The sequence below is a fragment of the Brachyistius frenatus genome, unplaced genomic scaffold (genome assembly GCF_029030835.1).
Source record: "Brachyistius frenatus isolate BFR_SWC_R1_liver_20210118 unplaced genomic scaffold, ASM2903083v1 Contig_72, whole genome shotgun sequence".
NCBI classification, from domain to species: Eukaryota; Metazoa; Chordata; class Actinopteri; family Embiotocidae; genus Brachyistius; species Brachyistius frenatus.
In genome coordinates this window covers 1,835,913-1,861,545 of record NW_027210671.1, presented here as the reverse complement: position 1 = coordinate 1,861,545, position 25,633 = coordinate 1,835,913, and the positions used below count along the sequence as shown (strand labels likewise).

Genomic DNA, 25,633 nt, shown 5'->3' with positions numbered 1-25,633 from the left:
CAATAGAGTTTAAGGAGGGAATGAGCAACCGGTGTGCAAGGAGGAGCAGGTCAGGTAATGGGTCGGGGTGGAAACATACCGAGAGCACAGATACACTGATGAGGTGCACTTTCTACTGACAAGATGATGCAATATGTATGTCAGTGTGATCAAGTGACACTGCCAAGAAAAAGCTAAATGTTTATTTTAGTGCTGCTTCCTCACCACAATTTCAAATTAAAAGTATGCACCACTCATTGAAACAGGTGTTTTCAATTTTGGCTGATTATTCTGATTAGACCTCTGAGATACACTCATCAAAAAGGTGCAATCCAAACAATTGAGGAAGTGAGGAAGATCAATCAAGATTGGACACAGTCTGGAGAAGACGTTTGATCAGGCAGAATCATTTAAATCATGTGTGTGGATTTAGCATGCAGTGAACACGATCTTGAATTTGTTTTCAGCTCAGCTCCCCCATTGAGCCTTTCCTTTTATTGTGAAACAACAGTGGGATTAGGGACACAGCTGTGCTCCGGTAAAGTTAAAAATAAATGCAAGGCTTGAGTCACTTATCCGTACAAAATTACGCTGAATGGTGTACAATAATCGCAGGGTGAGTTGGTAAACTGCTGTGGCTGGAGAGCTTACCCTTGGCTGGGCTAGTGCCAATCAGTCATAGTACTTCAATATTTCCTGCTGGTTTTACTCTCCCTTAACATTTTAATCATCATTACTGACCATTCAAAAATATAAAAAGTAAAAGTTCCTTTGAGTTTATCCTGTGCTTGCTGTAATTCCATTGGATTGGATTGATTTCACTGTTTTAAATATTTTTGTCTCTAGGTCTTTAGAGGTTTGAGAGGAGGAAGATGTATATATGAAGATGTATGATATATATAAAGGCTGTGTTTTTCATGATGACACCTGCTCTGTATATATATAGTGTACTGTATACAGTACATATACAGTAGCAATGTCTTCTGCTGTTTTCTGTTTGAGGTTAAACCCTGCCCATGTTTGTTGCTTTGTACCACATCCACCTTGTAGTATTTTACCAAAGGGAAGTGAAAATTAATTATTCTGTCCTCATGATCTTTTGAAAATAAATGGAAACTTATTTTGGTTTTCAGGTCTTTTTTTTCCTAAAACATAAAAATTAGCAACAAGCTAACTTCCCTGTCAAACTATTTACCTCCTGACAAGTACTCTTGGTCATATGCTTTAACTGACCATTTGACACCAGTGACACCCAGCAGCGTGTCTGCTCTTAGTTTCCGTCCGTCATCTCTGTCACAGGTTTTGGTCTTAAAATATGCATTCACTGAATTTCTAAGGGGGTCCGTTCTACTTCAGTGAAAATAGACCATTTCCTAAGAAAGGCTCCATTTGGTGACGGGAATGAACTTGTTTATTTCTCAGAAGGATTTGTCAGTACTGGTACACTTTTAGACACATTTTGGAAAATACATTTTGGTATCAGTGAGTATGAGGGCACACGCAGATATTCATGGAAGAATTATGATGCTATTCATGGAGTCATTAGATATCATTTTACATTTACTTTTTTGGCCTTTAGCTGTCACCCATTCAGCACAGCAGTCTGATGTATGAAATGGGTGACCAGGGTTCAAAACTAGGGTAACTGGATTACTCTTAGATTTATTTGACGGTTGGCTTTGATCAGAGAATGTGATTCACGTGGAAACATCAGTGTGTGAAATGCATGCATGGTCTCACCATGCAAACGGGCACAAATGCAAAGCTAAAACTAGACTCACCGCCTTGCAGTTATAATATGCCTCTGCCAGCAAGTCAAGTTGCAGTTTACATTCTTATCTGTCTAAATGCATACAATATATACTATATAGTGAAGAGTTTGAAGGAATTTGGACAATATTGCTGCAAAGAATTTCACACACATCCTCAACAGCAAAGATCTAAACAATCACTACGGCTTTAAGGTGAACACCGAACATCATTGTCACCAGTTCAATATCCGACCGAATGTGAATATGGTCACAAATGAAAAATGGTCTGTTCCTTTGGTGTGGCGTTGAATAAACGCCAGAAAACCATTGAACAACATTGAAGTTGACCTTTGACATTTGGGAATAAAATGTGATCATTGCACAATTTTATCCTATTAGATATTTGCGTGAAGTTTTGTCATGATTACCGAATCAATTCTTCAGATATGTCAACAAATGTGTTTTGTGAGGGCAGAGTGACGTTTCACCACCAAAATCTAATCAGTTCATCTTTGAGTTCAAGTGAACGTTTCTGCCAAATTTAAAGACATTTCCTCAAGACTTTAATGAGATGTCACATTCATTAGAATGGGATGGACAGACGGAAAACCCAAACACACGCCTTAGCTGTTGCCAGCGCAGAGCCATAAAACCAACACTGAAATCTGTGTCCACGCAAACAATGCTAATTACACACCAGAAAACAAAACTGTCAGATGGTTCAAGAAAAAATGTTGAGGATAACAAAAGTGTGAAAGCTTGCTCAGTATTCACACTTATGAAAGAAAACTTTACTGTTAGCTCCTTAACAGTCTGTGTAAGCTAAATTTAAAAAAAAAAAAAAAGTGATCATCTTAGGACTCATTAAGACTTGAGCACTGCTTAAAAACACAGTCCTCTAATTATTTAGTTAATGGACCCAATGGAGACAGTCCATCCACTCATCAGTGCAGGTGGCTCCAGCAAAAAAGTTTAACCTGGCTCAAGTTTGCAATGTGACACCATGCTGCTGTGTTCGCCATTCAAATACATGCAAGCACACATTCCTGGTAGATGTCTTTTTGAATCTATTTCTTAGTATACTACAAAAAAAATAAGATAGATGTCACTGTGATACCTTTCCAGAGTTGTAAAATCTTGTTGTGCAGTATTTCTGCATGTGATGAGCCTTTCAACACATTCAAATTGGACCCAGATCGTAATTCATTCTTTCAGTGGTAGTTTAAATGACACGTTCCCACAAACAAAAACCTCCTGGGCGGTTTTAACTCAGGGCTGTTTTGGTGTGAATGCTGCTTATGGCGACTGGGGAATGGGGACCCTCACGAGATCATCCAGTACAGTAGCAGGTTGATTAACAGAAAAAGACTTGATTTAGGACTATACTGTACTAGGCTTAATAGACACCTTGACAAAGATGTGTGTGTGTGTGTGTGTGTGTGTGTGTGTGTGTGTGTGTGTGTGTGTGTGTGTGTGTGTGTGTGTGTGTGTGTGTGTGTGTGTGTGTGTGTGTGTGTGTGTGTGTGTGTGTGTGTCTCACTGTGTGTGAGGGATAATGGTAACAGTTAAAAATCTTAATATAATCAATGAATAGCAATTTACTGAAAGGAAAGGTGACAATATGATATTAAAATTAGGATTTAAAGGTCACAACTGGGTCAGACAGTCTGACATCAGGAGAGGTCTGTGTCTCTAGATTGGTAAAATAAGACAACAGTGTTTATTGTGACAGTGAGACAATGTGTATCAGCTCAAAGGGCAGATGTTTCACTATCAGTGACCATGACGTGTTATATTAGGTAATAACAAACTTTTGGTTCAGTCTTTGGAGCTTTTGGCATCATTGACCTTCGGAGTTGATATTTGTTATAACTATTAGGGGGAAAGTAGATTGTGTTCTAAAAAGGTGAAACTATGCAGAATGTTATGTGACTCATTGGAGGATTCTGCGTTTAATTCATCCACTGCATCATTTGTAAACCAGATGAACTCTGATATTTGTTTATTCTCAGCTTCTTACCACTTACAATACTACACACATACATCTGATTTCGAGAAACACCAACATTACTCATTCTATGAAGGACTTGTTCATTGAAAAGCCACATTTCTTATGTTGCCAAAAAACACAAAACTTAGTGAGAGACTTCTAATCAGTTTGGGTGGAGGATTTTTTCATCTGTGATAATAACACGTACCTGGAACACGACAGGAAAACAAGTGATTCATAACAATGCGTGTAACAACCCCCAGAACAGGACAAACAGAACAAAGTTGCCCGTAACAGTTTAAAATAATTACCATGCACATTTTTGAAGTGGTTCATGAGGAACACTTAAATGTGAGGTCTGACGTGGCTAAAGATTAAGAAAGATTATTCCCAAATATAGCCTGTGTGGCCTTGTGTAGAAATATAAAACTCCAAAGCTGTGAGAAACCTTTAGAAAATGTGTCATAGTGTGTTTACTTCCCAGATTTAATTAGTTAACTGTGTTTTAAGGATTTGCAATGTTCTTATGGAGGATTATGTTGAGTGTTAATCTCTTTTCCCAGTGAAATACCAGCGTTTGTCTTTAAAAACATGTATGTTTTTGTAAAACAGAGAGGTTTTGTGATTATAAAGATATTTCTATATACGTTGTAAGGACAACTTTTCTGACACCTTGGATAAATTACGGGGATCAATTCAGCCGTGGTTCATTCACTGCACTGATAATCATGTAAAAAGTTCAAACAAAGATACTCGTGCACATTTTCACCTGATATTTTCAAAATATGGACTAGTCTAATATTGGTTGAAGGCAGCATGATTACCCACTGGAGAACATTGGAAAGCTTTATTTATCTTAGTATTTGGCTGAAAAGTGCTTAAATAAAGTCATACTTTCACAACAGTTTTCATGAGGACACATTTTGTCACTTTTGTCACATGCACAGTAATTTATTCTTAATCACCATGCCAAGTGTATGAGGGAGTTGGACAGTGGCTGGATTAAATGCACTAGAAGATGCATGGGTGTTATAGAGCTTTGTTTCCATGGAGATTAATTGAAATTCTCAACGTTTTTGATCATTTCAAAGTATTTTCATGTTAGCAATTCACGAGAGCAAGTGTGCTGCATTACATAATAGATCCACATGGAGGATATCCACAACAAAAATGCAAATACATTTCTTGACATCACGAGACTGCAGTTGTCTTTGAAGTCGAAACCTTTTATGGACTCTGAGGAAGTTCAGTAAAAGTCAGCTTGAGGAATTGTCGATTTGGACGGCTCTCAGTATTCACTCACTGAACGCACCTGTTGCGTCCACGAGTCTGTAAGAGCAGTGAAGTCTGGATATTTGGATTAAACCTTGCTGTTCCTGTCATTCTTCAAACATTGACTTCAATAATAACCTAATGCTATAATAAGGGTCAATACGCTTTGTTCAATAATGCCTGAACCGTATGTTACACAAATGCTGTTTATCCATACATTTCTTTCATACAGCTCCATTTTCTGGTATAGGCCTCACCCATGTCCACCTTTCATTTTTTCCCAAAATTACAAAATCCACTTTTTCGAACTCGTCCCTGTTTTTTTTCCCTCAGTGACAAAAAGGGTGTTAAAAGATTCTGTTTTTTCTTTTCATTTTAAATTGTCACTAAAAAAAAAACTATTCTTTTAATCAGCATGAAACATTTGTAAGTTGAATGCTAAGGCAAAATGAGGCTCCCCGCTCTGGGGCAATTTCATGCACTTAAATGTCAGCATGCCTGAAGCAGAGCTCAGTCTGTGAAGGGCTGGTGCCATCTCTCATTGTGAGCCTGCCTTTACCGTGTCCACGTAGATCAAAGAATACAGTGCTGGGGTCATTAACTTGCTCCCTCTGTCCTCCTCCTGGAGGTTTTTGTTCCCATGGGGCTTTGTAAGGAATCTCTTACTGGACAAACACATACCATGTCTAGTTTGAAACAGTTGTTCGAAGCAGTTTGAAGGCCAAGTTGGAAATGTTCTGGAAAAGTAAAATCAGTATTTATGCTGGAATTTTACTCTAACATTTTTTTGTGTAAAAAAAGCCCAACATAAAATAACTAAAATTACCTCAATTTGAGCAGGAATGTTTTTGTATTCCAGTCTCATAGCATTCAATACCGGTGCAGGTTGTTGAAATAATTATCTTAGCTGGACGCTGCACGCAAAGAACAGGAAAGCAAACAAAAGGTGCTGAATTATAACATACCAGGCTTTGGCTATCCCATATTACTCTTTGAGTGTGTGTGAATGTGCGTGTGAAGCCTTTAAACAAAAAAACAAAAATCACCATGACACATTAGTGGGCCCCAGAAGGGGGCTGAATCCAATCCCAGCACAATGAAGAGAGATGTCGGCTCACCTTCTTTACATTACAGTATTTACTTTACAGTCTCTACTAACTTGGATGTGAGACATGTTGCTGGAGCCACCTAAAGCCTTTATCGTGGCAGTTTATATTTTTGTTTTAGTGCTGCATATTCCCGACACATAGGAAGCTTGGAAATATTGGGGCTCAGTTGTTGATGTGAGCCGACCAAAAACCGCACAAATTCAAGTTTTATATTTTTTTTCATAAACAGCAAGATAACACATTAAGATAAGCAGCTACAATAAAGCTTAATATCAGTAAATGTGATCACAAAGATCAGCAGTGATCGACACACGTCTTGGTCTCAGTCTCTGAACACTGAGAGAAACTCCACAGAGAGGACGCTGGATCACTGGAAGACTCAGTAGAACACAATGTGATGCAGCTGCGAGACATGTTGAACTTTGAGTACAGAACACAGTAGATATCTTAGATATGTAACACAGCTGAACTCTCAGTTTCAAGAATATTTATGGCGTGCACTTCCTGTAGGTTCTCTATTGATTCAAAGGAGTTTGAACACTTTCTGTGAAGGCTGTGAGAATTCATAGTAACTGAAGTAAGGGACGAGCTTGAGAGCAAGTGAACCATCAGATCACATAAATTAAAGATAAGAGAAATAGGTGTTTGTCTGAGTTTTCCCTCAAAGCCTCAGTCACTGAGGCACATACTTTGCATGTGTTGACAAGTGATGGTTTCTTTTAATAATGACATGCTGCACGGCACACAGCCTTACAGTGGTGCATAGCTGTTGAGTAACACATCCTTGCATTTCTTTTTGACTGTCACTGCTCGATAAGGTGATCCGTCATGTCAGGTTCTGAATATTCAAGAGTGTCTTGAGGGCCGCACATGGGAGGGCAGCTCTACCTTTCTGTTGACTCAGTTAGTACTGGAAAGAGACATGACGCACTGAAAGTTGACTCCATGCTCTTTGCGTAGAGCTGGGACTAAATAAAGATGAAACTGTTGCAGGGAGGTACCTCTGAACCCCCTCAACCTGTGCACGCACGCACACATACGTGCACAACTCTTTACCACTGATGCTTCGTCTGTTTCTTACCAAACCTCTCCATACTTTTTTTTTCCTCAAGAATGCACTCTTGAGCATCCTCACAGACTTGTTAGCATTCATCCGGTGCATCTGACAAGAATGGTCACTCTGTTTCTCTCCAATCAATCAGAGGGCCCCCATGAAAAACTGCAAGGCCCCCCGAACGCCAACACCTCTGTCTTCGCTGCTCTTCTGGCGTCTATGGGACTCCGGGTATGATTCCGGGCACTGGGATACCTAGAAACTAGGGCTTGTGGTCAGTGCCAGTTTCCATGGTTTACCCCTGTCAAAGGGATGTTCTTTCTGGGTCTGGTGTGTTTGTGAAATCCCCGTGAAAAGATGGCTCTGTGTCCGAAGGTCCCGAGCCCACCGAGAGCAGAATTCCTCTGTGACTCTGGCTGGGTTGGAGTTGCGCAGCACAGCGGATGAAGGGGAAAATGGGGGAGAAAACACAGTAGCAGCATGTTTGGGTCCTGGCTCGGTGCCACACATCAGTTAGGAGCTCAGGGGACTGGGTTACAGTGGGGGTTCACAGGAGGGAAGTAAACAGGCCAATGTGTATACAATTACACCAGCAAACACACTTTCAACTGCTAAGACACAAGAAGACGCCTGTACAAGCCCACATACATTAACACATCAGGAATTAAGCAAACATTGTCATAAAGTCCAACAAACAACCCCCGAATTTGGTGATCTGAAATGTCATTATAACCCCACAAACTGGTATCACGCCAAACCATGTAATACACCCATCGGTCCATGACCAGATACTGTGTCTGGGTCACATTTAGTCTCAACTGGGTCTGAAAAGTAAGGTGTGTTAGGTTTAGACACCAAAAAACACATGATTAGGGTGAAGAAAAGATCAGGGTTTTAGTTAAAGTAAACAATTTTATATTAATAACATTACATACGTAAGTTACTTAGCGTACGTTACATAAAACACATTACGTTATGTATTCAAATGGAATCAATGTTGACTTCTGCTATCGGACGGACCTAAATATTGGCTGTCTGGGTGAAAGTTCTGTGTTTATTCCATTGAACCGGCCTCGACCTCGTCTCTAGGTGGACTTTATCACCCTTTGTACGCGTGGAAATGAGAACAGGCTGCTCATAGATGTGTGTATTTTTTACGCCCTAACGAGACATTGACATTATTGTCTGGTGCACTGTCAGATGCTTTGACATAATATTGACCTGGTCATTTATGTCGCTTGTACACTTAAAAAAAATAAATAAATAAATCTTAATTTAGATACTATTTCATATTTTGGAAATAATATAAGAAATTTGTAAAAAAAAAAGTTGTATTTTGTGCATATTTACATAATTCCGCAGCGCAGTTTACTTATGACTAATCTCTTGACAATCCGGTTTACTTTCCGTCTGTTTTTTTTTCCTTCTCAGAAAAACAGTGAACACATAAAAGGAAGCTTCTGTTTGCCATGAAACACCCAGTGACGCACCAGTGGAACAGGAGATAAGCTTCAGACGAGAGATTGTCCACATAACAAAACCAGACAAGCCGAGTCTCATCTGAAGGAACATAAATATGAAAACATGAAGAATTTAATACACAGTCAGTTATCAATAATGAAAATCAGTCAGTTAACAGTGTCCCTGCTACATATATAGATGTGTGCTGTGGGTGACTGTTATGTGATTAAATTCAGTTCAAGACGTTTGTTTCTATGTTTTGAATATATTACAAAACTCCACCTCACCCAGGGCTGAATGTGCTCAGTAAACTGAAACCATCTGATTTCAACAACTAGTACCGCCAGCCTTTCCAGTTTGCTGTGCTCAAACTTCTCTCAATCAATGCTGATAATTAACTGTTCACACCTTCTAATTTTACAGAGGCCATTATTGTTTTGATATGCTTAAAATTGAACTTTGTGTTTTCATAGACCTCATTATGAGGCCCTTTAATCTTAGCGAAAAATGTCCCTCTGATTTTTGTACATTTAGAAGAATAAATAATAACATGATGTGACCTGCTGAAGCAGAGCAACTTAGGACACTGACAAGTTTAAAGAAGTCTGTGTTAAAAACGTCATGATTTTGGCTCCCTGTCTTGATGCTGTATCTCAGTTACATGGAAACAGGATAGCTTTTTTTAAAAAAAATTTTTTATCATCTATAAGAACTCAAGTTATGAAGGCGATTCCCTCTGTTTCCGGTTGAGTTTTGATCCAACCATTTTGACACTGTCAATATTAAAATTTTAAAAATATTCACTGAAAAAGAACTGATAGAAATCTTTTAAAATAGCCTGACAGGGGTTTCCTGTCAAAATATGAACTACTGAAATTTTGATCTGAGCTGAATGAAAAGGAGCAGTGGACCGTTGGTGTCCTCTGCAGCGTGATCACTGTTGTCAGAACAGCATCACTGCAGCTGGTAGCGAGTCAGCATCTTGCTACAGGACATATCAGTAGGACTGTTGTTGGCTGCCATGATGGCCTGAGGTTGGGCTTTCCGGTTGAAGGACATGCAGTGTGACGGTTCCCTGTGCTTCCCTGCATATAAATCACAGAGCTGATTGGATCTGAAAGGCTCAGAAAGGAAAACATATGATGATTATGACATCTTGTCGCTGGTTCTCAGAATTTGTACCTTTTCCTTGAGGGGCCGAGCGTTGCTGACCAGAGTTGTTTTATAATCTACACATTGTTTCGCACACTTTCACGCTACAAAATAAAACGACTTAAGTTTCTTTTTAGACTCCTCTGTTCCAACACAGAATACATCTTGTGCCCGTTAAATGGTATTATCTTAATACCACTATGCATAAAATAATTCCCTTTAGGACAATATAATTGTTAAGTGAATTTTTACCGCAGTGTTCAAAATGGGCTGACGCTGCTCATACTGCCAAGCAAATGCCTGGCTTTCACTGAGTGGCTCCATTTCCACTGTGGCTTTAGTAAAAAGTACGTGGGACTCCCCACATCGTGGCAGACGGAGCAGCAACCAGACACCGACTCAGGGCTGGAGGCTCCGCTCTGTGGGGCCAAACATAACAATAACCCTCGGGCTGGTCAGCACTCGTATGCTGGTCTGCTTTCCATGAATCTGCAGTGCTGAATCCAAGGTTTTCCATGGTCAGGGCCAATGAAACCACTGTCCTTATGAATTTACTGAGACTCGTTTGATTTGCTGGCTGGACATTAATAGAGCACGGAGGTGTAATAATTGGATACTCGTGGAGCTAGCTATGCAGTAAAACCCAAATTACACTTCTTAAAGATTGCAAAGTTTTGCACATTTTAGACCGGTGTGTTAAAGACACACCAGACTGATTTTACATTAGTGCAGGTCATTTTACAAAGCATACCATAATACTTCAGATTGATTTCCCAACTTTAAGGCTCATTTTAAGTGAGAATTATATCAAATGAATATTGCAAATAGATAAACAGAATATACCCCAGTAGTATCTAACGATGTGTAGTTGCATGATTTAAATCACCTGTAATAGTCCTTAAAGCAAACATTACTATATTATTTCAAAATTCTACCTCACTTTGGGGCCTGTGTAGGTTTAGTCTTCTTCAAAAGGGTAGGTATTGTTGGGCTCAATTATTCAGACGTTCAGAAATCTACCAAACTACAATTCAAGGTGCAAATGACAGAATTCTTCCTCCCCCTGCTGGACATGTGCAGGCAGTGCTACTACTTGATGGACCGATTCATTAATCCGAGGCAGTGGCAGGCTGGTTCTTCAAGGTTATTCTCTGACCATCTCTGTCTAATTATGATCGTTAGAGTAATTACTTTGATTATTTAAGAATTATTTACAGTGAAAGCTCCCAAATAATTATTTTTCGCCCCTCACTCTGCAGGTCAAGGGAAAGGCACAAACAAACTTCCAATACAAAAAAGTTCTTCTTTACAAAAAAGTTGATCAGAATCTGTGATGCAAACATTTGTCAGTTGTTGACCTGAATCAGCGTTGGACCTGAAAAGTATTTACAACTGACTTTTAAACAAGTGTGAGAGTTAATAGAAACCACGTAAGGAACTATGTTTCTGCGTTGTCTGTGTAAAAACAAAGCCAACAATATTTCTATATTGTTGGCTTTGTTTTTATTGTTGTATTATTGTTGTAACAAGATATGTTCCATGTGAACTGTGCGACCTCTGTGTTGGGACTGAAAACTTTCCACACAACATGGATAAGTCCAAGATAATTTAGTCTTTCAGTCATTGAAAGTTAGAGGAGTAAATAATTGACATTTGTGTGTGTGATTTTGTGAGTGTCAGTGTGTGTGTGTGCGTATATTAAGTCTGGAGCATTTGCTCACTCTCGACTACGTTGGATATGTGTATTGGGACTTAGTGGACTCTGTGGGCTCCAAGTGGTCATTTTTTCAACCACAAGTCACTTGTCCTCCCAAGCGTAACTCGTACATCGCAACCTGTCACTCACCTTTTAAAAGCAGTCAAAATAAAAATAAAAATAAATTTTAAAAAAAAAGCTCAAGGTAAAACAAAATTAGAATGTCATTTATCATCTACTGTAGTTTAACCATATTGAACCAAACCTTGACTAAACTGCAAACTTAAAAAATATATATATACAGCAATTAATTAACAATAAAACATATAATAAAAAAAAATACAACAAAAAACATAACAAACGTAACTCAAGTACCCTTTGCTCGCTTTCTTTTGCTTATCGTCCGATCTCCCGTCTTTCTCAATTGATTTAGTTCAGTTGTTAAAAGTCTTTCTGCTGATGAAGCCTTTGTAATGCAGTTATAATATGGAGAACCAGGAGTAAAACGAATTCTTCTAAATTACGAACAGAACCGGAAACTGTGCGAATTACTTGGACGGTACTCAGACTTTGAGTATTTCCGGAGTATTGGAGCAGAGATATAAACAGAGACAAGATATAAATCCGTCTCTCATCGCCGATACGACAACTACACTCCCGGGCTCCTCTACTTTAGCCAAATACATAAATAAACAGTAACAGTAATCTACGAATTACACTCCGTTTGTACCACCTGTACGGTGACGCACCGCGCGGACAAGACATCGTTACTTCTGAACAATACCGGAAGCGCCCGCTTTCATCTGAACGAAACCGGAAGTTAACGTGGTAAATGCTCTCGTTCCGCCTCGTTCATCTTTGTAGGTGTCAAGGCCCATGTATGTATTTCTATGATCAGGCCGACGCCGGGTTTTGGAGGACAGGCAGCTGTGATCCACGGCATCGGTTCATCTGTCACAATGTCATTTATGAACAGACCAACATCAACCGGGAACTGAGCCTCGATATAAAGTGACACAAATGACGGCGTTTTGGTACGTTTACGTTTGCTTCCGGTGTCTCCCTGACCCTTACGTTGTTCCCGAGGTAAACATGAGCTAGCTTCATTTACAAAACATGGGGGAAAAAAATAAATAATAACAATAAATAAATAAATGCACGTTTAAGGTCAAACCTTCGTTTGTGCGCGTTCAAATAGGAGTCCTGCTAAATGCAGGTGACAACAATTGTCTTGTCTGCTCCCAGCCTCCTTGATGTGTGGCCAGCTAATACCAGCTTATGTAAAGTCAGTAGCTCTCAAAGGGCTGTGCGGGTTTTTGATTTGTTATTGAGCTCTTAATCAGAAAAAGAAGATTTCAGAAGCAATTTCATCCTGAGTGATGTTATTGTGTAAAGTCCCACTAGAGGACGCCCTGGTACACACGTAAAGACCACTGACGTCACTGTCCTGTAAAGGATTTCTGAGGTGTAACTAATGACTTTATTCATCATTTATAAACCACTTACCAATTCTCTAAATAAGTTATAATGCTTTATTTACAACACAGTGAAAAATATCTGACTGGTCTGTCAGGTCAGTGTCTCATTAGTTTCTAATTAACAATCAATTAAGCAGTTCTAAGTGTTAAAAGTTGACGGGTGTCATAATATCTAATGAACTGCAACGCTTAACATCATTTTTCTGTGATTGTAAATGTTAAATTGAGAACAAATTAGTCTAAAGAAATGGATTTTGATCCAGATAACCTTCAGCATTTTTTTTAAAGGTCACAGACAGTTGAAGCTGTTACCTGGTAAACAAAAGAGCCGTAAAACTAGCAGGATGAAAACAACCTGCTGATCCCAAACTTAAAAATTATTAATAGCTGATAACGGATCTGGAAAACATTCATAAGTCATTTACTGAACATAAATTTAGACAGTGTGAAACATTGTACAAAATGTGTCTTAATAGAATACAGTATACACCTTGTTTGGGATGGATTATCATTTTACTCTTCACCTATTGTGTGTCTGATAATAAATGGTACATTTTCCTGTTATTTACACTGTGTGGTTTATTCTGTTGCTTTTTGTAGGTGAAACAAACAGACTGAGCCACAACATGTAAGAACCTCTCAAATACAACATTTTGAAGAACACTGAGGGACGTTACTTTCAAAAGAATGATATACCGATGTATGTATTTGTACTTCTGAAGGTCTGGGATCAAATATCCCGTGTCCCTGCCTGTGACGGTGGGCGTCTTGTTAGTGGGCCTCCCGTACTCCATCTCTCTGGCTGCTCAGTGGCTTTATGGCTGGCCAAACAAGCCTGGATACCAGAAGTACATAGAGGCTCTGAAACCAAGGTAACCGGTGAAATACATTAGATCTGTTTGTTGTTCCACACAATATCGTTTGGATAAAAAACATTTTTGTTCTGTTTTCAATCCTCGTTTTAATGTTCGGCTTCTCAATCAGGCGGATTTACTGTTTGGCCAGAGCTGTGCTGGAAAACCTCAAATACCTGCAGTATGGGAGACTTTACGTCCAGTGGAAGTCGTGGTATACGAATGAGGAAAACCGTAAGCATTACGTGAAGGTGTGTTCAAAGTAAAAAAAAAAAAAAAATCTGCTTGTTTTCAGTAAATAAAGTCACATCTTAACTCTGTGTGTAAGCAGCGCTCAAAAAAACTGACTGTGTTGTCTGTCTGGACACCTAAAAGGGCATCACATTTGGCCGCAGAGGCAACAAGCTGGACTTGTACCACCCTCCAAAAGTGGGCAGATCTCAAGATGTGCCGGCACCGCTGGTGGTTTTCATCTACGGAGGTGCGTGGGGCTCCGGAGATAGATCCATTTACTGTTTGGTGGCCCGGCAGATGGCTGAAGAGCTGAATGCAACCGTCATTTGTCCTGATTACTGCACATATCCAAAGGTGAAAAACTTCAAGAACGAACAGTAATCCTGATGAAATTTTGATTAATTATGGCACGTACAGTATGAAGCGTGCGCATGAATATAAATGTGAGACTGGTTTCTAAGATGAACGTTGTTTTCATGTGATTGTCAGGGGAATGTTTTAGCGATGGTCCAGGATATTGCCGACTGCTTGGTTTGGGCCCAAGAGAGTGGACAGAAGTTCAACTTTGACAAAGTAAGAAAGATTTGAACTATTCTTTGGAAATTAGAGACTAGACAGACCATTAAATGTAAACCCCCAAAGAGGGAAAATTTGTAATGAAATCATATAAAATCTGCAGGTAATCTAAGATTTCTTGAATCATTTCCAGTTTACTAAAATCTTGATTTTAAAGCCGTTTCATGGGATCTTTAATCCCACAGCTACTCATATCATGAATAAACTCTTAAATTTAAGTAGCACTGATCCCAACTGTCTGATCTGCATGATTTATTAACAAATTAATGCACTGTAATTGTATTTTTTTGTTATAAGTTGCTCATGCTGAGACCTTTTTTACATCAAGTATTTGTAAATGTCTCCTCCCATGTTTCATGGTTGGTATCAATGTAATTTCACATGCTGTTGTTCTGTTTTTATGAATAATTTTTATAGGACAACGTTGTGTTAGTCGGCCACTCAGCAGGTGCACATTTGTGTGCACTGACCACACTGTTCCTCGTTGATGCGAGAGAGGAGCTTTTCATCGAGTCAAGAAAGCAGCCCGACGTTACACTGTCGATAAGAGGAATTATCGGTAAGGATTGCAGTGAGTCTCAGTGCTTTTACAAGCATGTTCGTGCCGATAAAAACTCAACATTCAGGATGTTATGTGGGCCTCTAAGTTATTGATTGTATCACCTGAGGGCAGAACACTTCTTTTGAGGATTCAAACAGTTTCTGAATCTCAGAAAGAAGTTGTCTTTTTTAGAGGAATCAAATTCGTCAAATACAGTTTTGAAAAAGAGCGGGACTTTGAGCATTTTTTTTCTCTTTCCTTTAATCCATCCAAGTTGTTTTACTCTCCCTCAACAGGTCTGAGTGGCGTCTACAACATCATGGATCATTATGAGCACGAGCAGTGGAGAGCTGTTGAGTACGTCTCCACCATGCACAAAGCCATGAACGGAGTGGAAAACTTCCCGTACTACTCACCAACACACTTACTGAAGAAGCTCAGCCAGGACAAACTCAGCAGGTGAGAGGAAAAGACCACAAGTATTGGCTTTAAGATCGATGATATTTATTTAAAATAGAAATATAATACAGACATTTTTCTCTGACAGTCTTTGATTTTTCTGTTTCTGCCAGAGTGCCTCAGTTCGTTTTGCTCCACGGGACCACTGACATCATCGTTCCTAGCGAATCTTCTGTTAAGTTCTCCAATCTCCTCACCTCGCTGTCTGTAAAGGTGTCGCTCTACCTGCTCCCCAGAGTCAACCACATTGAGATAGTCACCGACCTCATGGTGCCAAACAGACGTTTCTACCATCCCATATTCAGCTGTATCAAACAGGAGTTCAGAAAGCTACTGGGTTCCTGCTGACATCCCATCCCATCATCAAACATCAGAAAACCACTCACACATCACTAATATTTACTGACTGTGCCATATACTTACTTTGTTTACAGTATCTGCTCTAATACCTCAACACGAATCATATTTAATCTTGAGTTTTACTTTATTCTTTATGCTGTGATTTCCTAATAATCATTACAATGATGATAATGATATTTCTAACAGCTCTGTAATTGTGAGTTAATTTAGTTTTTTTTTAATCTATAGTCTGAAAAAAAAACTTTCCCAATGGTCAGCAATCTGCATAAACTCAATCATTCATAATGTCTTGCTGCAGTAAACTGTGAATGAAGTAAAATCAATCATGAAGCAACAATAGTTTTATGAAGAAGCACGATGACACACAGTTTTAAAATGGCAGTCCAGTTACCAAACGTATACCTCTGGTTTTAGACCAACTTTGTATGATGAACATCAGAGTAATTTTTATTAACTTGCTTGTTTTTATCAAATGAAACATTTCCTGATTTATATTCTAACATATCATTTTGAATGATAATTTATTGACAAATAAATTCAGACAAACTGTAATAAACTGACCTAAAGGAACTCAGAAAGTCTTCACCTTCTTTTGTTCATTGAGTCTTTGTTAGGTACCTTTTAGATCTTTCAGACACACAAATCACACAAAGAGCCAAGCAGCAGTTACCAGGTACTCGTATAAAAACAACTAGCTTTGGTGCTGTCATGCTTAATTTATAAAGATAGTGGGGTTTTTTATGTACCAAATATATCTGCTATATATATTTTTTTTTTTACTATATTTCTGTTCACATTTACCGTCTGTATTTCTCCATGGTGTTGTTTGGTTGAGTAACCCAGCAGCCATTGGTGAAAAAAAGTATTCAGATCATATTGTTGATTTAAAGTACCAATACCGCATCTTAAAAATTCTTCATCACAAGTAAAAGTCATGTATGAAAAATCCCACTTAAGTAACGGTACATAAGTATCAGCAACAAAATGAAGTTAAAGTATTTAAGTCCTGGTTTGGTCCCTCTGACTGTTATATTATATATGACATCATTAGATTATTAATAGTGACACATCAGTGGGCCAGCACCATGTTACTGCTGTAGCTGCTGCATGGGGAGCTAGTTTGAACTACTTTATATCCAGTTTTATATGCAGGGACAAATGTGAGGGGTCGTCAGATGATTACTGAGAGAGGAAAAAAGAAAAACAAATCCACCACTTTGTTCATGGTTGAAATGCACTTAGTCGCTTAGGATAAAAGCGTCAGCTAAATGAAATGTAATGTAATGTAATGTAATGTTTTTGTACTTTTACTCTAATCTTTGATTTTTGATGAGAAATTCGATCATTTGAACATCTGCTGAACTGAAACCATGTGAGAAGTTTAGAGGGAAACATCTGTTTGGTGGAGCCGTTAACAACTCAGACATTTAAGCTGTGACCACGACGACCCACTGATTTGTGTAAGACCTGAGAAGACAAACGGGTTGGAAACCAGTGGTTTAATCTGTAAAAATGTGTTGGATTTGAAAAGCTTGCGACAATATCCATCGTGTCTTCATCAAATCCTCCTCTGAAAAGTAACTCAAGCTTTCAAACAGGTGGGGTAGAAAGTACAAATCCTTCTGAAAATAACGGATCAAATGGTAATTGAAGTACACGTACCTTAAAATTACACTTAAGCACAGCATTTGAGTAAATGTAGTTACTTTCCACCACTACCCGTAGTATTTCCCCACTTCTTCTTCCAGCTTTTATTTTGAAATTTGAGATGAACATACACGCACGCACGCGCACTCGGCGCAGTTTGACGCGGGTCGGCGCTTTCGGATCATTTCTGGCTCTGCTCCTGCAGCGGAGCTTCACTTTCTCACGCCCTCTCTTTCTTTCTGACCGCTTGGACGAGCAGCTGGACTTTTGTGTTGGACATTACCGAGGCGAGAAGAAGTGAGAATCAGTCTGTAAATATGTAACATCGCCACAGTCCGCTCAAACACTCGTGTTTCCACCGAGACGGCACAAAAAATGGACTCCGAGAAGAAGTTGTGGCTCTGCGGTCTGCTTTGGTGGTCGTTCCTGGTCCAGCTGGCGTCGGGAGGTAACAACTGCTTTTTGACAACAACTTTTTGAATTAAAAAAAAAGAAAAGAAAACAGAGATGAGAAGAACGTATTTGATGCTGCATTCAATGACGAATTGTACAAACTGGAATTGTGTCCTTATATTTGTAAACTTGGAGGAGTTTTTTTTTTTTTTTTTTTCCAATGTCTGCAGGGCTCCCATCAGTTTGCTAGTTTACGACACCACTTCAACAACAACAACCCAAATAACAAAAGACAATCAATTACAATTTTTTTTTGTTATCTGCACCATGCTGCAGTACTATTTCTAAAACATCCTGGCTGTGTCTCCAAAAGCAGGTTTTTAGTATCACTTTACAGAGGATGGTTCAGCTCCTGTTGTGGTTCACAGGTCTTTAAAATGTTGACCAGTGTAACACCTAACAGGATTAAATAAGATGTGAATGAGGACGAGCTGCTGGCTGTTTTGGCTGCAGTGTCACGGTTTCCCTCCAGCAGCAACAGAAACCCATTTCAAATCGCATGATGCTCTTTGTTTTGTTTTTTTAATAGTGTTTGAGCTAATAAATCTCAGTGTTCCAGACATATAAATGATTTGCAGTGGACTTTCGATAATGTGTGCATGCATGGATACCCAGAGTACTGTCACCTTACCGGAGGAAGCAGCGGGCAGCAGACATGGGGATGTGATGCCCACTGCACTGGAAGAACTATCTGACTGTGACAATAGCACACTCAAATGAAATGGACAGTTGTTGCTGTATTGAAAGACCGAAGGGTGAAAATATGGTTGTTGTTTTTTTTTATCTCATCCTTACAATTTGATATATATATATATATATAATTTCTGTTAGGTGCCTTTTAGATCTTTCAGACACGCAAATATATGTATATATATATATATATCTATGTATATATCTATGTATCTATGTATATAATTTCTGTTAGGTGCCTTTTAGATCTTTCAGACACGCAAATATATGTATATATATATATATCTATGTATATATACAATATAGATATCTATCTATACATATATATATAGATATATATCTATATACGTGTATATATATACATGTATATATGTATGTATATATATATACATAGATATCTATGTATATATATACATATATATAGATATATATATATCTATGTATAGATATATATATCTATATATCTATGTATATATATATGTATATATATACATGTATATATGTATATATATATACATAGATACATAGATATATATATATATACATATATTTGCGTGTCTGAAAGATCTAAAAGGCACCTAACAGAAATTATATATATATCAAATTGTATATATATATATATATATATATATATATATATATATGTGTGTGTATATATATATATATATATATATATATATATATATATATATATATATATGTCTGTATCTGTACGGGCATTCCTCAATCTGTCTGGTTGATTTGATCCTGAACATGTGCCGTGCCCTCGGGGATGATCAGGAATTATTTCACAGTGACTCACACTCACCATATCCTTCATGGAAAATGACTACAATACAGACATTTGCTTTACTTCAGTGCATTTCTGAACGTATTCATCTGCTGTATTCCTTTTGCATTATTGCATTATGAAACAGGCCTGTGCTAAAACATCCACGTCCCGAGCTTTGACAATGCATCAGCAACAGAGGGGCACGACAGTCAACAACAAAATCAGCGAGGCACTTCAGTCGAGTTGCATCTCTGATTTGTTGTATAAACTGCGCACGCAGGCAGTGACAAGCACTGGTCCTGCCCCTCAAATTAACTGTGAGCAAAGCACGGGCTTTGTTGTTCAATGAGCAGTTTGTGAAATCTCACCAAAAAGACACCGTCCTCCTGCCAGACATGTAGATTACGAAACAAAACTCAAACACCTCCTTTTTCTGCTTTTGAAGCCACGCAGTCAGGTGGGTGTTGCTCTCTGACTCGTGTTCTCTTTCATTTACATACCCCCAAAATGTCGGTGTTTCAACTCTCGTCAACGTCAAAAAGCTGAACCTGCTCAAATGTTCTTCCGATGGTTCTGCATCTTTCAAAGAATCCGCTGCCTTGCGGGGAAGTTGCGGGGGAAGACCATTTTGTTTTAACCAAACGTGACGTTCTGGGATACGACCTCAACGTCATTGTGATGATGCCAAAATGCAATTGAGCATGCATGTCCATCCTTGTGGATTTAAGGGAAAAATGTCATTGCATTCCTCTTGACCCGTTCTCAGAAATGCCTAATCCTTGTTATGTACACAGAGCCAGTGAAATGAATGAACATAAATGAGAAAGGACAATACATTTCCTCAGTCTGAGTCACGGTCACGCTGAGAATAAGTAATGCTGAATGCCTATGGGTTAATCAATTGTGTTTATTTTCAGCTGAATTTAACAATTGAAAAGGACTTTTTCATATCATTATCTTTGTTGGGGCTAAAGAACACAATATTCCACCTAAATTTTACAATAGTTATACCTAACCTAAGGACATGTTTTTATATATATATTTAGAACTTTTTCTAGCTAGTCTGTGCCTGTATGTGATTATTCAGCTTGGGTTTCTGGCTTGAGGAATATTTCTAATTAGTGAAAAACAGTGCATGCACATAAAGTGCACTAAAGCTGGCTGTAATGGGGGATGTGGGAGGGGAACACTGTGAGGCTGTTTGCTGAGAAAGAGAGAGGGCTGACTAGAAACATATTTATTTTGGATAAACAAATGAATGGATCCTGGGCCAAAGGTGTGCGTCTCTTGTTTAATAGCTATGGGTTTGTTAAAATATGTTTTCTTAATTATAGGATTATAGGATTGAGGATTAGAGGGCTGCAAGGTTGTCAATTAATTCATTGTTTGATGGCAACTATCTGTGGTTTCAGCTTGTCAGTTTGAGGATCTGCTTAGTTTATTTGTCTTATGTGAGGGTAAACGGATTATATTTTGGGTTTTAGTGGGCTGAAGCAAGGCATTTTAAGTTGTACAAAAAAAAGCTGCTTGTATTTTGGGATTTTACAGACCTAATTAATTGAGGGCGGTGCAGTGGTCAGCACTGTCACCTCACAGTGAAAAGGTTCTGGGTTCGATCCTGGCCTGGGGCCTTTCTGTGCGAGTTTGCATGTTCTGCATGGGTTCTCTCCGGGTACTCTGGCTTTCTCCCACCGTCCAAAAGACATGCATGTCATTGGTGATTCTACAAATTGCCCTTCGGGGTGACTGGTCTTTGGTTCTGTCTGTCTCTATGTGTTGGCCCTGTGATAGACTGCTGCCCTGTCCAGGGTCAACCCTGCCTTCGGCCGAAGTGAGCTGGGATAGGCTCCAGCCGTTCAGAGCGCCTTCTCAGTGATACAGAAGACATTTCATTTTGTTTTCCATGGTCCTTATTTGGGAAAACTGAAATCTTTTTTTAAATATAAAGACTTGAGTTGGCTGTTTGCACCCAAAGTCTGTGAATTGGATTAACTTGGAGGGACCTGGGAGAAGAGAGAAAAAAAAAAAGACTCGTCGTATTGACTTTCCTTCTTCTATTTATTTGACGAAGGTTTTATTTTAAATATGCACTAAAATATATTTATTTTAAAGTATAACTTACATTTATGAACTAAGTTTAAATTTATGTTGTTGTTTTTTTTGTACAATCAGCTCCTGTTGATTGATTGCTGTACATTGACATGCCTGAAGGACTAATTGACATGCTTTCACGGTTAGATTGTGTTGATTTCCACTGCACAGTCCGTACAGATTGGATAAGGTCAGGCAAATTGCACATTAGTGCATTAACCCTTTTAAGAGTAAAAGCAATGCACACACTCACATTAACTTTATCCAGCTTTCCACAGTGAGTCACGGTGGGCCATTAGCGGTGGACTGCTCATGTCCCTGGGTCACGATGAACTCCCGATAAGTCAGACACAGAATTGACAAGCTTCTTGACAGAGGCGAAGATGTCTGTTAACCTTTGAATATGCGTGGGCCTCTGGAGCTCATTAAAAACGGGGCTGGTGGTGCCCGGGCATGGCAGCTCAGATGAGAACGCTTCAGAGCGTGTTAGCCCAGATTACAGGGTGATGTGAAATGGCAGGGAGGCGAGGTAGAAGAAACAGCTGGGTCTGTCCGCCACGCTGTTTCTGGAACACGGGGCCACAGACAATGTGGGGACGTCAGAGCCTTTCATGTTCAGGTTGAAGGTTCCTGTCAGGGCAGGGCAGGCCAAGACATGTCTGACTACCTCCGAGCCACCAACACATCCACTGCCTCCGTTTGTGCACTGCTGTCATAGCAAAGTAAAATACCTTTAAAATCCACATATCATCGCTACAGTTTTGGACAGTCCACGAACAATTTGCTTCTGAACGTAGAAATGAGCAGAGACATAAACCTGATATTCTGTCGCACAGGCTCGAGGTTGGTTTCATCCTGAAGGTTGTTATTATTCTATGGCTAAATCTTTAGAGCTCTAATAATTGTACTCCTGTGTTACTTGAATGCATGTAAATCACTGTGGTTGAACACATAAAGTACAAACACAACTGGCCCACCACGAAGGCTGAATTCAGCAGAAATCTTCCAAGCATTCTTTTAAATCAGGTGGGGTATAATTTGTGCACTGTTGTGTTTTAAAGAGGCGTGGGTGTGCGTGCTTCCACTACACAGACTCTGCTCCACTTGTAAAGAACTACCAGGATGATAATTAGCTTGGCTTTTATATCTAAATGTCACATGTTGGCTATATTAAGACCACAATGCTTGACTTGACTTGCTCCGTGTTTGCCGTAGTCACTGCTACTGTACTTTCTGTTCCAGTTCATTCTCATACTTGGCTCCCTTTGAATAATTGTGATGTGGCTTGCAAATGACAGTGAACAACACATTCAAACTGTAAATCTTTTTTTTTTATTTTTTTTAAATGCCTCTCTTTAATGTCTCTCTTACAGCTTCCTTCTATGGAGATGGCTTTGTACAGCTCAAGGCAAGAGAGTCGTTCGACCATAACATGCTCCGCATTCGCTTCCGCACCTCCAGCACCAATGGCCTGCTGTTTCTTGCCGCTGGCCGGACCAACTACTTCTTACTAGAGCTCCGTGTTGGTCGCCTGCAGGTGGGTACATCCATGGCCCGAGCACATGAGCATATGTGTTCAAGCATATATGAGAACACACGTGCACGCAGATGTGCGCGTGCATACACAAGCATTCAAAACACACCGTTCTTTGTGCTCGACTGCATGCATGCACACGTTTGGCACATGAACACTGACCACCGGTAGCTATGGCTCCGTCTCCTCTGACAGTGTCAGACTCTCAGCACGGTAACACAAGCAGACAAGTCTGGATGGTGTGAGCTGAGCATTAACTCCTCTGCTAGTCATTTCTTGTCACAGTGGAAACAAGGGGATCATGAACGCAGTCAGATCTGTGTTTTATTGTGTTTGAATGAGGGATTATTTATTCGAACCAGATGATTGGGAGGGGATCACCGTGAAACAAACGTCTGCCTTCCCAGCAATATAATATTTTTATTGAAATATCAAAAACTACAAAACTAATCAGTCGTCACTTCCCTTCCAGTAGATGTAACCAATGTATTATATAATGTAATGTAGGGCTACAACTACTGATCATTTTTTAGATTAATTCATTGTTATTATTGATGTATTTATTTTTGTAATGTCAAGAAAATTGCAACAATTTCTTGGCTCAATGTGAAGTCTTTAGATATCTAGAAGTGACTAACAGTACAATATCAAATGAATTGCATTCAGTTTATAATGATATAAAAACAGTAAATTCTCGCATTTGAGATGCTGGAACTAAACTGATCACTGAAATAATACATTTTCTGTTAAGCAACTAATTGATTAATCAACTAATCATTCCATCTCGTATCTGATGTATTGTGCTTTTTATATAATGTTATGTGCTTTTATATAAAGAAAGTATTCTTTGTGCAGTCCTCTTGTTACTTACTCAGTGAAATTATTGATTTAAAATTGTAAGTTCTTTTGATATAGTGAGACATGTGTCTGCTTAACAGCTGCAGTGCCTTTGTCTTCCATTCAATCATGTGTTCTCCTAAAAATCAGCCTTCAAAACAGTTGAAAAGAAAAATGTAACTAATTTCATCAAGTGTAAATTGGAATTAATGTTGTATTTATAAGCATTAATAACTACACTTTAATACATGTACCAATCAGTTTTGTTGTTGTTAAATTCATGATGAATAGTTGTGGTTAATAATGAGTATTCCACAGAGCATGTATGTTCCTATTTCTTAAAGTAGTAAAGTCTATAGTGAAAATAACTTGCATGCAGCTCTGCCAGGCTGAATCAGCATATAGAATGGACAGATGTACTGCCGGAAGCCTTTTCGAAGATGCAGACACAGGAAACACAGGAAGTCCTGAGATGTGCTTTAAAGCCTTTGCGTTTCAAACTTGAGAAATCCTTGTGACTAAGCTTCTATTTGTGTTAGACTTTTGCTGCTGGGAATGAATCACACTGACAACTGTGGTGCATTGTCATACTTCACTGAGCACGAGGAGTGAACTCTGTGTCCCTGTTCTTTAAACCTGCACTAGTCACAATTTTTAATTTTTTGTTCAGTCAACACAAGTTTTCCTCGGGCTTGGGGTCTCATTCCATGTGAGTCAGACACGAGCGTCACTCCCTTGAAACCCCAGCATGGATAGCAGCGACTCAACGGCAAGCCTTGACAAGCCCGTCATCAGCATTAGCTTGAGATGGTGACATGATGCTCAGAGGACACAGCCGAAGGCGACGAGATAATAGGGCTCTTCCTTCTTTGAAGCTGTCACCAACAAGTGACATCATAAAATAAGCAGTCTAAATCCTGTGTTTCCCTTTCCAGTTGTCAGTATGTACAGTTAGTTATTTCATTCTTATGAGTTATAATGTCAAAGATAAACAAACACCTATTTCATCTGATTCAATGAAAGTATTTTAATATACATATTTTAGTTAAGGCTAACATGCTGATGTTTAGTAAGTATATCATTTTTGCCATGTTGACCATCTTGGTTTTGGAGGATAGGGTGAAAAGTTGAGGGGTCACTTAATTCTGCCCAAATGTTGTCAAGGCGCTTGACTCAAGACTACAGATGTCAACGTGACGATGGTGCAAGAGGAAAAGTGAAGGTGTCATCAAAGTTATCAGGATTCATCCTGTAAGAACTATCGATGTCTGCAAAATGTTATCCCAATCCGTTCAACTAAATGTTGTGATATTATGATATATTGTTGAGAAACGGTTTCATTCTCTCTGTACCACAGATATAGGTATCAAATTATTGGCAGTCCATATAATAGTTGTTGAGATATGTCATTACAAAACAAACTCCCGAGGTGTCAGAGGAAAGGTCATGGGGACCATGAATGACTTTACCAAAATACCAGGGCAGTCTGTTCAATAATTCTCCATGTAAATCAGTCTGGACAGTGAACCCCACATTCCCTAGAGTTACACCACTAGCATAGCAAAAAAATGGCAACAGTCATATTTAATGTGGGACATCAGAAAAAAGGTCCGTTCTAAATTGATGAACCTAAATTTAAACCT

General features: G+C 39.0%; 2 protein-coding genes across 4 annotated transcripts in view; both read left to right on the top strand.

Annotated features, from left to right (window-relative positions):
• The first annotated feature begins 12,341 nt into the window (after nucleotides 1-12,341).
• On the top strand, nucleotides 12,342-16,536 carry LOC138626307 (uncharacterized). 2 transcript variants are annotated; one of them, XM_069707864.1, is made up of 10 exons: nucleotides 12,342-12,439; nucleotides 12,484-12,498; nucleotides 13,543-13,570; nucleotides 13,665-13,814; nucleotides 13,927-14,047; nucleotides 14,172-14,384; nucleotides 14,520-14,603; nucleotides 15,024-15,165; nucleotides 15,444-15,606; nucleotides 15,720-16,536. In XM_069707864.1, coding segments are annotated over exons 3-10 (1,110 nt in total). In that variant the 5' UTR covers nucleotides 12,342-12,439; nucleotides 12,484-12,498; nucleotides 13,543-13,568; the 3' UTR covers nucleotides 15,955-16,536. The 2 variants fall into 2 exon arrangements, with proteins under 2 accessions (XP_069563965.1, XP_069563966.1); XM_069707865.1 differs by lacking the exons at nucleotides 12,342-12,439; nucleotides 12,484-12,498 and adding an exon at nucleotides 12,510-12,550.
• A 1,284-nt stretch (nucleotides 16,537-17,820) lies between these two features.
• Nucleotides 17,821-25,633, top strand: part of LOC138626308 (ADP-ribosylation factor-like protein 15) — a 155,379-nt gene continuing 147,566 nt past the window's right edge. For both annotated transcript variants that reach the window (XM_069707867.1, XM_069707866.1), the window contains exons 1-2: nucleotides 17,821-18,061; nucleotides 22,993-23,156. In XM_069707867.1, the coding sequence (XP_069563968.1) occupies nucleotides 17,989-18,061; nucleotides 22,993-23,156 (237 nt within the window). In that variant the 5' untranslated portion in view covers nucleotides 17,821-17,988. The remainder of the gene's footprint in view (nucleotides 18,062-22,992; nucleotides 23,157-25,633) is intronic.